Source organism: Panthera tigris, chromosome C2 (assembly GCF_018350195.1).
Source record: "Panthera tigris isolate Pti1 chromosome C2, P.tigris_Pti1_mat1.1, whole genome shotgun sequence".
In the NCBI taxonomy this organism is placed as follows: Eukaryota; Metazoa; Chordata; class Mammalia; order Carnivora; family Felidae; genus Panthera; species Panthera tigris.
In genome coordinates, this window is record NC_056668.1 from 95,644,623 (window position 1) to 95,663,877 (window position 19,255).

The 19,255-nt window shown below is 37.7% G+C and overlaps 1 protein-coding gene across 5 annotated transcripts in view; it reads left to right on the plus strand.

The window, feature by feature from the left end:
* MECOM (MDS1 and EVI1 complex locus) overlaps nt 1–19,255 on the plus strand; it is a 555,566-nt gene that overhangs the window by 259,823 nt on the left and 276,488 nt on the right. For all 5 annotated transcript variants that reach the window (XM_042998288.1, XM_042998290.1, XM_042998289.1 and 2 more), the window contains exon 2: nt 11,587–11,924. In XM_042998288.1, the coding sequence (XP_042854222.1) occupies nt 11,587–11,924 (338 nt within the window). The remainder of the gene's footprint in view (nt 1–11,586; nt 11,925–19,255) is intronic.

Below are 19,255 nucleotides of genomic sequence, written 5' to 3' on the forward strand. Positions count from 1 at the left end.
AATAACTGCATCACAACTGCATTTCCACCAAAAACATGAAGCAAGAGACTCATTCTGAAAAAAATGTAGTGCATATATGGTTTTGGTCAATCTAAGGCTAGGAGTTACTCTAAGGTTGGCATACCCAGTTGCTCTTGCTTATGCTCAACTCTTTAACAGCCATCACTCTTCATAACCTCAACTTAGACCTAATTTGACTGCATTATCATATGCCTGTTACCATTTCTGTCTTCACTACTCAACTGTAAGAGCCTTGAGGGCAGAAAATGCATCTTACACAACTCTAGATCTAGCCTTAGCAACTTGTACCATGCAAGGCACGGCAAAATCACATTTTGGAATGGGTGAGTGAGCAAGTCGGGAAAGTAGCAGACAATAGTGTTGGGCAAAGACATGGGCAAAGACTATTATCCCAACACTTCAGTCATCTAATTCTCCTAGAAAAGGATTGGAATCTGGGCACTCTTTGTAGTCAAAACTTCAACTGGAATGTGCAATTGAAGCCCTCGCACAAAACTGGTAAAGTCTGGGGCATTTGTTTAATCCTTCACTTTTCACAGTATGGAGCCCACCAAAGATCTTGAAAGTCAAATGTATATTTATCCCACAGAGGAAACTTTATCAACCAGTGCAAAAGTTTACTGGCACTAGCTGGTGGTATAATGGGTAGTTTAAATCCTGCTAACTGCAAATAATTTTTCAACAGTGTTTATGATTGCGGTAGAGTTTAGTGAGGCAGAAGTACAGATAACATAAATATTTCGACAAAAGCCGATTGTACTGGAGCCATAAATAAATTAGACCCAGTTTGTAAATAAATTTGGTTTTTGCCAGCAAACATTTATAATCCTCTCTTGCTGCAAACGATAGTAATTTATATAGAAGAGGTCTTGAATGCCTTTGTAAAAAAGTCACTTCTCATTAGGAGGCAGTGCCTGGCGCCCGTCAAGTGTCTCAGACTGTGTGACTCGACTGGACACTGAAGGATACTGTACAGACCACCTAATGCTACTAGTTATTGTCCATGTTGATAATGACAGTTTCCAGAGACCATACATAGTTTGGGAGTCTATGAAGTTGTCATATTATATCATTCCCTTAAATACCTAGCTTGTGTTACCACTTAGCAATGTTGAAATTACCCCCTCTCAAATCGTAAGTGCTATTTAGTGTATGTATACACATACGCACAGCACATCTGTTCATATTTTTCTGAAAACACGTTTTGCCAAAGTGTGTAATGTTTTCTCAAATTAAAAAGAAAAACCCTTCTTTTATGTTTTTCAATGACATTGTGTCCATCCCCATGGTTTTGAATGGTCTTACATTTAATATGATGTAGTGGTGGGAAATTCAATATGGGGGCCTTTATAGCTTAAAATGGGGTTGGAAAATTGAAATCCTTGGAACCATCTAAACTTGTTTTACACCAAAGACCTGCATGTGCAATAGGGCCAGAGTCCAAGCTGAAATTAGCCAAAATCAAGGAACTCTCCCCACAGAATCACTTTAAGGTCAGAAGTCGTTGTTGTCTTTGCTACCAAGCTCTGTGAGAACAAGGGCCATTGTTCATTTTCAAATAAAACCTAATTTTGAGACTCTAACAAAATTTCACTCTTTGGGGCCCTCTCTGCTCCTTATCAAACCAAGAGTGTGGTTAGGATAGTGTTCTATTGCTTGTTCACATTCCTTTTTATCAGCAAGCCATTGCTACAACTCCCTCTTCTGCCAGACACGCATAATTATTTTCTTTTCTTTATGTAGAACTTCTGGCTATAAGACAGCTCTTCTGTTTTGTAGGAGTAGGGAAGAGACTGTGTCAAGTCCGTTGTGAGAATGAATTTGAACTTACATTTATACAGTTTATTCAGTTCTCTTACACACCTATCTTTGTTATATGGTAGAAAATAGAGCTCAATCCCACTTATTTTTTGATCTTTATCTTTTTGGGGTCGTTTTGAATATTTTCACCCAGTTTATATTAGAATTCATTCTCCTCGCTACAAAATGACACCCCCCCCCCACCCCGCCTTCCTTTAACTTGTAGCTCCTGAGTGTTGGTCTCTCTTTTGGAGGCAAGAAGGATGTCTGCCAAAAGCCACCAAGCCACACTTAGGTAATTATAATAAACAAGTTGGGGCTCTCATTTCACATGCAGAGCTGAATGAAGCAGAGCTGTGGTCAAAGGGATCCCAGTTACTCCTCCATTAGCAATGGCACATTAATGTGCCCTCCTGCTCCCCTCCCCCCCTTAAACACTTCTTTCTTTCTTTTTTTAAGGAATCAAATCAGGTCACTCCTTAGCATGGGAAGGGCTGCTGCTTTCTTCTGAAACCACCATCAACAACATAAACAAATTAGAGGTAGTAAACCACACATTCTGCCCACACGTAAACCACAGTCCTCACCAGAGGGCAGTCTACTTAATGTGAGAATAACAGCCCAGTTTTATAAGCCTCTACTGGGAATAAATTCCAGTTTCACTGGTTAGAGCAAAGTTAGGCAGCCAGAGGACAGTGTCTCCTAGGTTACGTTGAGAGAGACCAAACCAATTCTCAAAGTGTCTTTTCAGGAAATATGTTTTATAAGCTTTTGGTACACCGAATCTTGTCCATCCTTTGGTTTTCATTATGTAGAATGGGGATTGCTTGAGTGGAATGGACCTAGGGCTGAGCTTGTCCAATGTGCTTATTTATGGATAGGGAAACAGGGACGCAAAAGACCTAAGGCTCTCAAGCTCTCACTTTCAAGGTTACCCCAGGTGCTGGAGACACATTGTTGAATCCAGATCTCTATTTTTGATTTTCCCTCCTTTTCCCAAATGCAAATGGCAGGGTCTATAATCCCCCATCTTGGCCCATGTGGGAGTTGTCAAATATTCTCTATACCTTCCTGATGCTGATATGCTTCCTTTCCTGACAATGGCTAGTCCTCCACTAATGTGTCCAGCCCTAAACTAATGTGTTCCGTCATCAGTAAATTCCTGCCTGTGATAGTCTTTTCTTAAATACCTGTTTAAACAGTCATTTAGATAAGAGTGTCCCATTTGTGTGCAACAGGAAATGCCTGCCTTCTTTTAGATACTCTGGCAAATAATTACTGTAGATATGGCTTGAATACTGAAAGGCTGTACTCTGGTCATTTCAGACTGCCTGAGGAGTAACCACCCAGTCTGCTGCACCATGATTTCAGGGCATTTCTATTTTACCCTAAATGAATCTGAAGGAATATCACTTTGGGAATATAAAAAGTTTACGAGAACAGCCATCAGGTCAAAGATTGCCAAAAGTCTCTTAAAAATTTGTACTGCTAAAAGAAAGTTGAGGCACATAGTTATAATGTAAAAAGAACCCCTATCTGATCTGTGATAAGTCTGTTCTTACCTGGGCATTCCAGTGGGTATTGGTGACCGTGGTTCCCTAACAACTGAATAAAGCCAAACATTAACCAGGCCGTGTTTTTCCTTGGAGTAGTACTCGCAGAGCTTTAATGTCTTTATTTTAGCTGTTTTCGATTCTGTAAGTAGATACCAAAGGGCTTTACTGGTACCTCAACTATGAATTTTCTGGCAATTTCTTTCCATAACCCTTTTAAAATAGCTTAGTTCCACCTCTGAAGAGGAACTTTTGAAAGTGGCCAAACCCATTTCATTATAGTTTAGAAGCTACCAGTTTAATTCACAAACCATACTTGTTTAGTGAAATGTCTGTGAAATTCCTAGGAGAGTGGAGAAACTCTTAATCAGATTTAAAAGCCACAGGACAAGCAAGGGGTACGCCACAATCCTATGAGCAAGATAAATGTTTGCTCATTGATTTGGTCCCTTACTTCCAATTTATGTGGTATTTTCTGCCATCTCCCTTGCTGGCCTCCCAACACTCTTTCATACTTTTGGGTCTTTTTGACAGCCCATAAATGAAATATTTTTAGGAAACACTGGGGGAAAAAGTTCCATAGGAAAGAAATGGAATAGCATGGTACAAGGAAGTAGCAAATACTTGAGGAGCAAGGAAGCTTAGAAGGTCATTAAAAAAATTCCATGTGCCAAGCCATGTTGATAGATTATCTCACAAAAAATAATGGTCTCTGGAGACATGAATTCTACAAGTGCAGTTCAGTGTCAAAAGATTCCATGGAGGTCTATTTTCTTCTCAGCCCTCTCTGGAGGCAGCACTTTCTGAAGACTGTGTCCGTCAGCAGCTTCCATTCTAGGAGATGCCTCTCTTTTCTAAACCTACACCTCTGGACCCTTCCTACAGTCCTTCAAAGCTAGTTTAAGTCAGTTTTCTGGAAAATCATTTTCCTTACTTTTACTAGTTCCCTTTCTTCCTTTCATTGGGATCTTAAATTTCATTATCTTGGGGCCATTCTCACTGAATATTCTCCTGGCCAGTTCATAGCCCTTCTTTGTTCTGTTTGTGCATCTGGCATTACTTGGGCTCCACCCTTTTCCCCAAGCCCAGCACGCGTTTATTGGTTGTGTTGCTGGTGCAGAAGAGCTGGCTCCAGAGGTCCTCTGCTTTCTCACAAACATGCTGCCGTAACCGTTCTGGAATTGTCCTAACAAGGGAAGAAGAGCACGTCCGGTTTGAATTTTGGAAGGAAATCGATGTCTTCCCCCGCCCTTCCCTGCCCTACCATTAGCAGGCACCGACTCATGGACTCGTGTTCATGTGCTCACGTCCTACCAGGAGGTCCCTGGTGGGCCTCTGGGGTTTGGCCGTGCCTCCTCTCTGCCTAGAGCTGGGCACGCATCCTCAGCTCTCAGCCACGTGTAATCCTTCCTGTCTGCTTGCGAGTTGGGCACAAAGTACTGGCGCTCGGGCCCACCCTCTTCTTTAGTAGCAATTAACCTTTACTACGGAGCTTCCTTTGAAGTTTGCTCATGTTTTTATTACAAAACTGCAATGAGGAACATAATGGGGGGAAATGTCTAAATTTCTGAGTTACCTAATCTGTTCAATTCCCTAGCTGGTCTCCTCCTGGCAGTTGTTTCATGTAGTTATGATCTCAACCAGTCTGCCTGAGATCTCAAACCATGTTTCTGTCTCAGCCTATTTGAAAGATTAGTGAGCTATTACACACATGCACATACACTGCAAATGCACGTGGATGTGTGTATTATATGTGTGTACAGCTGAGTATAAAGAACTGATTTCTTGTTTAATGCCTACAGAAATCAGGCTTACTTAATAGTCAAACTATGTATATATGCTTTTAATATTAAAATGAAACGCTACTTGGTTGCTAAATGTTTTCTGTCAAGGAACGAAAATGAAGAGTAGACAGGAAATTATTTATGTTAGTATCACTAATGATAATGCTGAGTGATAAGTATTATGACGGGTAGTGAATGCTATTAATGGTGAAACTCAGGATTTTGAATGGCATCTGCCCAGAAGATTTGTAGTTAAACGAGGCAGAGAGGCCAAGTGAAACAAATGGTGAGTTATATAAAACCCACAAAAAGAAAAGGCATTTTAGGCCAGCCTTGCAAATAAGAACCAAAGAATTACGAGTGAAATGGCATTTTTTTTTCCTAGCCTGCCGTTCACAGGAGCTCAAATAAATGAAATCATTTTTCTCTGCTTTTCACTCAGCAGTAAATCATTGGTAATCCAAGGTTAGTAGAAAAGCAACTATGGAACTCAAAGAAAATAAAAGAGAATCTCTTTTTCTTCCTTAGGATGGGTAAGGACTTTCTAAGAAAAATGTAAAAATCACAAAGCAAACATAGACTTCGTTCCATAAAAGTTAAAATTTTTATACAACATAAACCCATAAGAAAAACCAAATGATAAATCATTTACTAGGGAAAGTAGCACAAACTGTATCAAGGGATAATTTTTTTTATTATTAATAAGGCAGGCCAATAAATGTTCAATTAAAAATGGACAAAAACAATGAACAATTTGCAAAAGAACAACTATGAATGACAAAAAATTTTAGTCTCCGTGGTCAACTGAGATGTGAATTAAAAGAGCAACACATACATAATTTTTTCCATTGTATTAATAAAATTTAAAAACAAGACATAATAATAAGTGCTAGTGTAGCTTACAGGAGTATAAATTGGTATATACTTCCGAAAAGCCTGTTAATATTCACTATTTTCTTTTTTTTTTTTAATTTTTTTTAACGTTTATTTTACTTTTGAGACAGAGACAGAGCATGAACCGGGGAGGGTCAGAGAGAGAGGGAGACACAGAATCGGAAGCAGGCTCCAGGCTCTGAGCCATCAGCCCAGAGCCCGACGCGGGGCTCGAACTCACGGACCGTGAGATCGTGACCTGGGCTGAAGTCGGACGCTTAACCTACTGAGCCACCCAGGTGCCCCAATATTCACTATTTTCTTTCAATAATCTACTCTAAGGGAATTAAAATGGATGAATATGCATATTTATATGAAACTATGTTTATCTTAGTGGTACTGATGCAACAGAAAGTTAGAAACAACTTAAGTAATTCCCATGGAAATAGTTCACTTTTTGTAGATCCATGTAATGGAATATTATGCAACAATTAAATGTATCTTTAGGAAATATTTTGAAAAACATAAGTGTTCATAATGAAGTGTCAAGTGAAAAACAGAAACTATTCACACAGTATGGCCACAATGTTGAAATAATCGAACTTTAAAACATATCCTTAGAGAAGAAAGAGGAAAAAAAAAAAGAGATTGCCTGAGAGTTACAGACACGGTTGGCTTTAGACACCTAGGTTCCAGTCTCAGGGGATTTTGGACACACGGTTTTGCATCCTTGAGTATCCGTTCCAGATCTGGAAAATAGAAGACTATTTATCACCGTGGCTTTCTTACAGGATTCCAAGTGTTCAAGTGAGAAGGTATAGATACGTCTATGGAAGTTACTATTATTGTCGGTATTATTTCTACAATTTCCCTTTAGCCAATTCTGAATGCTTCCAGAATGGGACTCTCTTTGAGTGGAAACCTGTGTTAGTTATTCAAAGAGTCATAGAAATAAATATACTCCAGTCCAAGAGTGTGGTCTTGTTTGGTCTCCAGGGATATGAGAACACTTAAAACTTGAATCGAAAAGGCTGATTTCCAGAAGCATTTCCCAAGTCATTTTTCTCAAGTCCAACAATAAGCTTGTCTTTCTGTCCTCACTCAGTTAATGACACGTCTAAAGGATGCATGAAGCACATTCTGGCAGCAGGCAACTCAGCTCCAAGAAGTTACAAGGGGTATTCATCTTTATGGGACCACTGATGTATACAGCAGTTCTTACCTGATACTTACCTATTGTAAATGTGCCCAATTCCGCCCCCCCCCCCATAGCAAAGATTTAACGGAGATAGGATAATGGAGGTAGTTCGTCATTTAGATGAAATGTTTTAGCAGCTTTTTGGATAGTTCTTGAGTAACGTACATGGAGGCATTAGTTTACTTCGGTTTATGCAAATATTCAATGCAGTGTGATAAACTGCATTTGCTGTTGAAAATTTTGTAATGCCAGATGACATTGAAATACTGTTGCACGTTTCAATTTGTAAAACTCAGCAGTTTTCTATTTCTCTTTATTGGTCACCACAACCCTTTGTATATTTAATTCGGATGATACTAGATTAACAGAGGCTTGAAAACAAATTGCCTGGGTTTGCGTATACATTTAGTGCCTGCCTGTGGATAAATAGGACCATGAGTCTTTTTCCAGAATTTGCGTGACCTATATCAGTTGTTCTTTGGGTTTAATTGGAATTTTTTGCCATTGTAAGCAGAATTGCATTCAGGCTTTAAATTCAAACTCTTGTGTGCAGCAGCCGGGCACACATGTGTACTTTGTCTCCACAAGAATTGAAATCCAAACGCACTCGTTCAGATTATGCATTGGAAGAGTTTGTGGGTAACTCAAAGGTCATGAGGTCAGCTATGCCAGTGGGGGGGCCCAGATGGGTTTGTCTCTATCCTTTTTTAAGATTTGAGATCACTTTGATGGAACTGACAGTATGAGTGACTTAACCCTTTGAGGAAATAGGAGAAATGTTACTGACTTTTAATGGATAATTACTGGAGGAAATAGTTCTATTCATTTGGATGTCTTTTTGTTTCCTGCTGCCTAAATGGACAAGTCTATAGATTATACAATACTTGCAATTTATAGCACTTAGTTCTTGAGAAAAACAAAGTCTTCACAATGTGTGAGAAATCCCCTTAAGAATCTGTAAAGTAACTCTACATTTGCAGTAGTTAAATGTTACAACTCTACAGAGATTTTTAAAATACATTTTTAGCTGTGTCAAGAGTGCTAGTGAACTTTTGGCTCTTAGGCTGAAGTGCAAAATCTCCCTGAAGGATAAATTTAGATAGACTTTATCAAGGGTGTTTGGACCCTGAAGTATATTTTTCTGATGATATCTCTTTGGGGGCATTACTAAAATTGTTTCTTTTGATGTTGGATTTGGAGAAAAGTTTATAATCTGTTGTGTTCCATTTCTATGGCTTTAAAGGTGGTTTTTAGAATCAAAATAGTTTCCTACATTTGGTAGAAAATATAGATTTGGTTTAATAGTTTAATAAAAATATATGGTAGGTTGGTTATCTCTTTAGTAAGTATTTATTAAGCACCTTTATGTAGGTGCTTTCTAAGAATAATGAGCTCTGACTCTTTCCTTTAAAGACCAATTTCCTAGTTGGCATAGCAGATTCATTCATATTAAACTAAGTAGCAGTGCATGGCATTATTTGATCATCATATTTGGGGGTGGATTTTATAAGAACTCAGAGAAAGGGGGTACTTGTGTTAAATGGGATGGTAAGCTGAAATGTGACCTGACAGGATGACTAAAAGGCAGACGGGCAGAGGAGTGCAGATAGGGTGAACCAGCAGGAAGAACTGCAGGGAAAATTTCTTTGAGTTCAAAAGACAGGGATAAGCCTATTCTGGCCTGGGTCCTCCTACTGAGAAGTGTTGAGAATCAGAGAGGAAAGGAGAACGGTTTTAAAATAAAAGGGATTTTATTCCAAGCCTACGAACTTTATTTTATTTTATTTTATTTTATTTTATTTTATTTTATTTTATTTTATTTTATTTTTAAATGTTTTTTTAAATTTATTTTTGAGAGAGAGAGAGAAAAAAAACAGTGGAGGGGCAGAGAGAGACCAAAACACAGTATCCAAAGCAGGCTCCAGGCTCTGAGCTGTCAGCACAGAGCCCAACGTGGGCCTAGAACTCGTGAATCACAAGATCATGACCCGAGCCAAAACTGGCCACCCAACTGACTGAGCCACCCAGGTGCCCCAGCAAGCCTAAGAACTTTAGACTTTACCTGTGGATACTGGGAATTATTGCAGGCTATTACAGAGGAAAATGGATGTGCCGGGAAGATAACTTTAACAGCATTATACAGACTTAGTATTGAGGGATACTGGCTGAAAAGCGGCTGGATGTCTGGAGACATTATAGAGGACTGTTAGAAAATTCAGGAAGGAAAACATGGATTGAATGAATGAGGTGAGGGCAAAAATCTTGCAAGAAGAACGGACAGCATTAATGACTGAATAAATTGGAGGATGAAGGAGAGAAAATGTCCATGTTATTTTAGAACCTTGAACATGGATAATTAGGGGGGAAATAGTATTCTTAATAGACATTGTGAAGGAGGCAGGAGACTCAGTGTGAGGGCAGACAATAATGTGCAAGATTTTGGATACAATGAACTTGAATGATAGTAAGCTTGTGTGCTGTGGTCAATGTCTCAAGGAATGAGGTTGGGTCCTAGAGTTTGGTTCTACGCTTGGTTTAAATGGCATGTTCCTATTATTTGACTCAGGAACCAAGCACTTCATTAGAAAGGTAGTTTGGCATGTGCTAAAACTTTAAGAGGAATCAGTACTTCATAAATCTTTAAGAGAAGTCAGTACTTGATCAACAATTGTTAATGAGTGTCATAGTTAATAAACTTCCACATTGAATCAGAGAGGGAATTGGGGCTAGAACTCAAGTGTTCTACCCTCTAGCCCAATAAAATATCTTGGAAGATTTTAATAATTTATAGAACTGCAGGGTTGGTAGCATCTTAAAGGTCATCTAGTCTAGTCATCAACCTGAAGCTGAAATTCCTCCAAATTATCCCTAATTTATGATTATCTAGGTTATGTTAGAAGCCTTGTGATATGGGAACTTAAGGCAACTCATTTTACCTTTGGATGGCTCTGATCGACATTTGTCTCCATATCATTTTAACTCTTTTCTCCTTGAAGGTTTACAAATCAAACAAATCAGCTATGACTTTCAGTCCATAATCCTTGTGAGCAAGAAATGTGTGCTTTTTTTTTTTCCCTTAAGATAACTTAAATTCCCTTCAACTGGTGAACTGGTGGGAAATTCAAGCTCAGTCACTACTTTTTAACCCTCCAGCAAGTTGTGTAAAGATCTTAAAGTCTGAAATGGTGCATTCATTTACTTCAGGTGTGGGGGCTGTGTTGCCTTGTGGAGTCCCGAGAGCCCCAGTGCAGAGTGTCCAGACTCCCCTTTACTCTACCCTGCTTTCTCCTCTGGAAAACTTGCTGAATTTCTTTAATGATTTTTGTTTTTACAAATGTCCAGAGGAATCACTAGCTTCAAGGAGCTTTATTTACTTATTTATTTTATTTTAAATGTATTTATTTAAATCCTAGTTAACATACAGTGTAGTATTGGTTTCAGGAGTAGAATCCAATGATTCATCATTTCCATATAACACCCAGTGCTTCTCCCAACAAATGCCCTCCTTAATGCCCATCACCCATTTAGCCCATCCCCCTATGCACCCCCCCCCCCCTCCAGCAACTCTCAGTTTGTTCTCTGTATTTAAGAGTCTTTCATGGTTTGCCTCCCTCTCTGTTTGTATCTTATTTTTCCTTCCTTCCCTATGTTCATCTGTTGTGTTTCTTAAATTCCACATATGAGTGAAATCATATGGTATTTGTCTTTCTCTGCCTGACTTATTTTGCTTTGCATAATACAGTCTAGTTCAAGTAACTTTAATTCTCTGCTCTGTGTAAGTTGCTGAGGCAAAGAATACCAATGGCTTGGTGATGTGTTTGAAATGGGAAAGGAAAGATTGAGAAAGAACAAACATAAAATAATGTTTCAGTAAATAGTCCTGCCACACAAATTTAAGCCTTGTTGCCCATCGTAGCCCTTGGAGTCTTTGACGATTCTCCTACAATTTATCTGAGATACATTGCATGATACAACTTTCCAATACATTCCATGGTAAAGCTATCACCTCCTGATTTAGGATGATTTGTGGGGTTGTAGGTACACATATGTTTACTACTTATCTCTTTTACTCAGACCAGTAATTAAATTGCTGATTGTTTCCCAGCTAAATAATGGTTAGATCTGGCCCATGAGAGTATTGACAGTTGAAGATTAGCTCATTCGATTTATAGATTCACCACAGATAAACCAAATCCCCCATCTGTGAATAACAGAGATTTTAATGAAGGTGTATTTTAACAATGGCCTTCCTTATTTTGTCTTCAAAGAACAATGACATTACAAGGTGGCTACTGAATTGTGGGATTTTAACTCTTCTACATGAATACGAATTTACAAAGTTATCATTTTTTCACAGATAATGAGTGTGTATATGGCAGCTACCCTGAAATTCCTTTGGAAGAAATGCCAGATGCAGATGGAGTAGCCAGCACTCCCTCCCTCAATATTCAAGAGCCATGCTCTCCAGCCACATCCAGCGAAGCGTTCACTCCAAAGGAGGGCTCTCCGTACAAAGCCCCCATCTACATCCCTGATGATATCCCCATTCCTGCTGAATTTGAACTTCGAGAGTCAAATATGCCTGGAGCTGGACTAGGAATATGGACCAAAAGGAAGATTGAAGCAGGTGAAAAGTTTGGGCCTTATGTGGGAGAGCAGCGGTCAAATCTGAAAGACCCCAGCTACGGATGGGAGGTAAGAATATATTTTGAGTTTACACATTTAAGTATATTCAGATATGTGAAGAAAAGATTAATTTTTAAAGTGACCATAAAGTAAGCAAATTCCAATTGTTGTACAATGTCTTCAAATAGATATTTAAGAATGAACCTCCCTCGTAAGCTCACTTCTTGGTAGAAACAAACTGTTGCACTAAGGTATAGCATGATAGAAAGGAACTCAACTAATGAATGGTAAAGAATAGTATCAACTTAAAAACATACCAAAGGGAACAAATACAGTTTTTATAGTTAACATTTAGAAGCATTGTATGTGGCCATTCATATAGTATTGGCATAAGCAAACAACTGTCATCATATGACAAATTTATTGTATTTTATCTTTCCTTTGAGGGCGAGGCTTGGAAGATTGGAGGAAACATTTGTTTTCTCCATTTTGTGGCTGAGTTAATTTGGTTTTACTTTGATTCTACATGGTCGTTTTGCTTTGTGTTCTAATATATTTTGTCACTCTTGTGATAACCCTCCTTTTTCTACCTGCTTCCAAGAATGTGAGCACTGTGCTGAATTCTGTGATGGTTTTTTATATTCAAATTTATCTAATGAATACTTCATGCATAATAATGACAGCAAAAATCAATATGGAAATCAGTTGCCAGTCTTAGCCATGATTTTTACAAAACCATCTTGGTAATATCTAGGAATGAGAAGTTACAGCCTGATTACTAAGTAAATTTTATTTCAATAAGAACAGGTAACTATGTTATTCTGAGCTTATAATTTTTATATAGATTCTGGGGCTATATATACTTCCTATTTATTTTTATAACTTGAAAACTTTTGTGGTTAAATAATAACATCATAATTTCTGGAAAAACTGGTCTATATTTGCAACATGTGTAGGCAATTTCTATATTAGTAAGAAAGTGTTTTTTTGGAGATGTGATTGACCTTTAGTTTCATAGTATTTCAGGTAGACAGACATCAGATAAGCTAGATTTATTTTGTATTTTCTCTTAAGATTTATGATCATTAATAGAATACATGGTCAACATTTTAAATAGCAATAAATATGTAGTGCCTTCAGGACTTAATTTCAAATTTTTGTTCCTTTGGTTTATATGTATCCTCTTATGAAATCTGCTCAAAATGCCTTAATCAAAACAATTCTTGTCCAAATTCTAAAATCCCAAAAGTTAAGATCTGGATTTGACATGATTGCAAGTGAGAAATCCTTCCTTAGTTTTGTTCTTAGCCACGGCTCGGGGAAAGTTGTGGCTTGGCTACATTGCTTTTAGACACATATATTGATAAGAGGTTTTTAAAAAATCACTGTAGCATTAACTGATATGTGAGTTGAATTCGTTTTAAACTAAATGCGTAGAACTTTACGTCATTTTTGTTCTCCTTAAAATAAAGGCTATAAACATTCTAATAATAAGTAACTCATTAAACTTTTATTACAAAATCTCCAGAGCTAAACAACAAGTTCTGCACTGCTCGAGATTATCCAGAAGGCTTGGAATAAACCAAGGCTTAATAACAAAATAATTTTGCAGTTACAGGGTTGATAAATGTAGGACTGTGTCTCTTTAAACAGGGTGTCTGTATTGGGGGATGAGTCTGGGGAAAATTCTTCATTTAGAGGAAATTTAAAAATAATTATTTTTCTCCTTGGAGTAGAATGTCTTCAGTATATACACAGGAAAATACTTTGAGAAATGTAAAATGATTCTTTTCATTATGTCAAAACTGAGTTGTTTTATTGCTTGGAAGTCAAGTTAACCTCTACAAATAGTTCATGACTCTTTGGCTAAAGATCGCCCATTCCCTCTCTCTCATTCAAGAATTCAACTGATGGTCAATTCGGTAGTTTTCTTCACCATTTTAATGGTTGCTCTCACTTTGGAGAGTGTGGATTACCTGCTCTAGATGTATTATGAACAAAACCAGAGAAAGGGCTTTTTTGGTGATTTTGGCAATCTTGTTATCCATGGAGGAGCACTTGAGCTCTTGACTCCAGGTTGTTTTTTTTTTTTTTCCTCCTTCTAATCTTACCCTAGTTAATACAAAACCCAGTCATGATCAACAAAGGCACTTTCACAAAGGCATCTTGCCCTACTCCTGCGTGCTTATTTTTAATCATTCTCCTGTCATATTTGTCCTGAACTGTAGCTGATTTCTGTACTGTTTGGTTAGAGAGATAGTTGTGATCAACTAGTGTGACCTCGTGTTTTGATACTCCTTCATTTTTAAAAATGATCAATTTAAGGAGAAAAAAAACCTCTTAGGGCAAGGAAAATGCACACGAACAGAGGAAATCCATACTCAGGAAAACAATTATTGAGTGCAAAGCATTCATCAGATTCTGTACTGTTTCCCCTACAGAAACTCAGCCTATCGTAACTGAACAAATCATTGTTATCTCCAGTACTATCCTTGCTCTTTGCTACTTACAAACCTCCCCTCCTTGTGCATTTCCTGTATAATAAATTGTATTACTGTCTGTCCAGTCGCTGAAGCCAAAAAATGGGTTATCTTTGACTCTACTGCCTTCCATACCAACCCTGTATGATTTGTAGTTCCCGTGTTCTATCAGGCCTCCATTCTTTGCTCACGCTGGTCTTCCCACATGAGAACCATATTTTCCTTCCCATCCTTATCAGGTATCTATTCATTCTTCAAGTCCCTTTCTTCCATGATATTATCCTTGACCTTTCTAGTCACAATTTAGTACTGCTTGAATTTTGCCTCACCATAGCGCCAGGTAAATTCATGAACTAAAGAACTTAAAGCATTGTACAACATCCAAATTATTTGCCTAATTTCCCTAATAGAGCAAAGTATCCATAGCTGTATCCTCTAAGTATAATGTCTTGATTGTGTTTTATCTGTGGTGTCTGTGGTGCTATCTAATGCCAAGTACCTTACCTGAAATAACCAGATTGGATTAGTTCCTTCAGGCTGCTATAACAAAATACTACTGACTGGGTGGCTTAAATAACAGAAATTTATTTCCTCATAATTCTGGAGGCTAGAAGTCCAAGATCAAGGTTCCAGGTGATTTGGCTTCTGATGGGGACTCTCTTGCTGGCTTGCAGTTGGCCACCTTCTTGCTATGTCTTCACATGGCCACTTCTAGGTGCATGTGTGTGCTTATGCACACACACACACACACACACACACACACACACACACACACAGCTTTAGGGGAGGAGAAAAGTGCCCTGGTGTTTCTTCTTATAAGGACACTGATCCTACTGGATCAGGTCCCCACCCTTATGACCTCATTTAACCTTAATTACCACCTAAAGTCCTTAGATATCTCCAAATATAATCACATTGGGAGTTAGGGCTTCAACATATGGATTTGGGGAGGATTCAAACATTCAGTCCATAACACAGACATTTAATAATTGGCAAAATAATGAGTGCAAGAATGAAAGAGCAAATGAAAGAATGATGAAGGGATATAGGATTATGTGACTCATAAGAAGATATAAGGAGTGGGGGGGGGGAGGTAGGTCCATGGAAACAGCTAGAATCTGGATTTTAGACATGAAGAATCAAGTCTTAACTCTGCCACTATTGTGCAATTCTAGGGAAACTACTTAAATTAATTGGTTCTTGTATTTTTATTTGAACAATGAGCCAATAATAACTGCCTCACACCATTACTTGTTATATAATTAAAATTAAATGAAGAAATATGGTAGTCTTCACAAAGAAAGTTTTTATAAGAGAAAGCTCAAAGATAATATTGCAAGTAGTGACCACCTTTCTGAACTCTATTTAAACAGTTTTTAAAAAGTTAAATACATTTCCCAAAAAAAGGCACTTTTGGAAAATCATTTGAATTTGTATTTTAGAGAAATAGGGCATTTTTGAAAGTGTGGCTTGTAGACCAAAATACATAGGTAAAATAAGCCATAGATATCAAAAACATTATTTGTATGATTTCTCTCAAACCAGTACTTATTTAATAAAGGAAACTCTAAATTAAAAAAAATTTAATGTTTATTTATTTTTGAGAGAGTGAGAGAGTGTGAGTGGGGAAAGGACAGAGAGAGAGAGGGGGGGACACAGAATCCGAAGCAGGTTCCAGTCTCCAAGCTGTCAGCACAGAACCTGACACGGGGCTCGAAATCACCAACCATGAGATCATGACCTGACAGAGTCTGACATGGGGCTTGAACTCACGAACCATGAGATCATGACCTGAGCTGAAGTCAGATGCTCAACCAACTGAGCCACTCAGGCACCCCAATAAAGAGAAACTTTAAAAATAATGTTAGAGTCTGACAGTGATTGCCATCTTGCAATGCATAGGACTTGTCTCTAACAAAAAAATTTTGAAGACTGGGGAGCAGTCGATTATATCTAGGACCTAAAAGTAATTAGTGATAGGACACTTTCTCTTAGGTTAAGAACTTTAGAGTTGCTGACTGAGTGAATACTAATACAAAAATTCTATTGGTTCAAGATGAGTGTTTTCTCTTATGTTTTCTTCTAAAGATGATCATTATGTGATAACATGGAAGTTGCATGGCAGAGGGGAGGGCAACAAGATTTTGGATTGAGACTTTCCAGACTTATGTCCTCTTTGAGGCTCTGTGTGCTAGCTGCGTGATTTGGGAAAAGTGACTTAATTTGGTGCCCCTCAATTTACATATATGTGACATGGTGATAATAATTGTACCTATCCGGGGCGCCTGGGTGGCTCAGTCGGTTAAGCGGCCGACTTCAGCTCAGGTCACGATCTCGCGGTCCGTGAGTTCGAGCCCCGCGTCGGGCTCTGGGCTGATGGCTCAGAGCCTGGAGCCTGCTTCCGATTCTGTGTCTCCCTCTCTCTCTGCTCCTCCCCCATTCATGCTCTGTCTCTTTCTGTCTCAAAAATAAATAAAAAGCGTTAAAAAAATTAAAAAAAAAATTGTACCTATCCAATCAGGGTTGCCGTGAGAATAAAATGTGACATTGGATGTTAAAAGCCTACCAAAGAGCCTCTCACCTGGTAGAAGAGAGGTAAACAGCAACAGCAAAAGCTTGGCTAAAATACAGATCTGGCACAGGGTCATTAGATAGGGCAAAGGCCAACTATATTTCATTTATTAAGATTTCTAAATTTTCGCTCTTACTCTAACTTCTTGTTTCCTTGAAGTTCAGTTATCTCTGGGAGGGTCTGATTACGTGACTCTGGGTTTATTTAAAAAAGGATGCCCTGGTTGTTTTCTATTTAACAACTAAAACAAGGATTTGGGAGAGATTCATAAATTTCTTTTTAAAACAAAGAGTAGTTTGGGTGGCAAATTTTTTAATAGTCTGAGGTAGGTCATTGGAAAAACAGTGTGAAATGTTGTTTCCTTGTAATACTGTCATTTAGCACATTTTCTGTTTATCTTTGTTATCATTGGCCATCATAAAATTCTGCAAGTAGATGTAAGTCAGCTAATGATGTGTCTATTAGGTGCAAAACCCTCTATTGTATCCCTCTCACCTGTAATTGATCCAGATTACTTTGATCAGTTAAAATAGCGGTATGAGCTCAACTTTTGTTTTTCTCCTTTCAAGCATACACATATTCAGACAGAGAAAAATGGTGCCATGAGTGGTCAGTAAATTTCTCCTATGTTTTGTTAAATAGATGGGAAGGAATAGTGGAAAGAGATTTTACTGGCGTCAGAAACTCATTAAATAATTTTGATGCAGTGCTTTGACAATACATTATGTTCTAGTAGTGTAATCCTGAAATGCGATATTACAATGAATGTGTGCCTCCCTATATCATTTAAGAAGGAATTGTTCTCACATTTGTAAGTTTGTTTTTGAGTTCTGCAGTGATGCCTTATGTATTGGAACACGCAATCTATATGTTAACTGAAATATGAGTATCCATTAAAACAACAACATCAGACTTTCAAGATATCTAACAACAGAGTTCAGAGTCAGGAGGGTGACATTCAAATAATGTATGTTTGGCAATAAAGAAAAATGGGGTAGTTTGAGATTTTAGGGATAGGCACCAAATATCTTTGAATGGCAATATTTCTCCCTTATTTCCCTCTAGGTTTGCTTGGGCCAAAAATGAATTTTACAGTGATTTGTAAAATGAAATCAATGGTTTGGCATTGATTTCAGAGAACATGTTTATTCATTAATGGAAAAGCAAGTACACTTGACAAGTTGCATATTCTTAAAGCCAGATAACTAAGTAAAGAACTTTGTCTTAATAATTTTGAAATAAATTGATTCCAGTAGAGGGGAGGAAAGACTATCAATTATCCAAAAGGATGTCTTTCATGGGTAGTTAAGAAAGAAAAATGTAATCTAATAATAAATGTATATTACCATAAAACCTACATTACAAAGTATTAATTGAGGTTTTGCAATGTTGTTTAAAGGATAGAAAACATTCAGTTTTACTTTGTGAAAAATTAATAAAAAGTAAGGTTTAGCCAACAGAATCCTGAACATGATTGTCACGGGAGCCCAAGAAGATGTGATAGATTCTCTTAGAACAAAATGAAGTCAAGAAAAGAGGATACAATCTATTTTATTCATCTTGTGCTTCCAGCAAACATAAATAGTAGGAATTAAATCTCTGGCTATTGAAAAAAAATAGAAGTTTACTCTCCTGAAGCACCATGGTAAAGTCTCTAGTTGTACCCCGGGCTCACCTATCTGTGAAGAGGTTAGAAATCCCCTTATCTCGCCCCTCCCCCCCTCCACATATGCTCTGCGGACACTTGGGGCTTGCTCTTATGCTTTCTTCCATGAAAGGTACTGATGGAGTTCAACGTGTCCACTTATCTTATTGCTGTTTTGACAACTTCTGGTGCTTCTGAAGTATAGTCAGTGATGTGGGCAAGTCTGATATCAAAAATTTTTTAAAGTTCCCCAAATATCAGTGCACTTATGAAGAGCACTGGGCAACATATGGAATTGTTGACTCACGATAGTGTACCCTTGAAACTAATATAGCATTGTAAAATAATACATAAAGAAATAAAAATAATAGATATAATCATACACCAGACAAGCAGCAAAAAGACAAAATATAACTATATTAAAATTATTCATAAAGTTAAAAAAGGGGGTGTGCTGTATTCTTCAAAATTTTCAATGTCATAAAAGGGAAAGAAAGACTGTGAAAATGTTCCAAATTAAAGGAGAAAAAAGAAACAGAACAGCCTAATGCAAGATCTCATCTTGGACTGGATTCTGTCAATTGGCAAAATGGAATTTAGAGGACAGGTTAAATAAGTTTGCCACTGTCAGAAGAAAAAAAAAAACAAGAAACACAATGTGTTGTGCACCTAAAACATACAAATATTAGATGTTAATTATGTC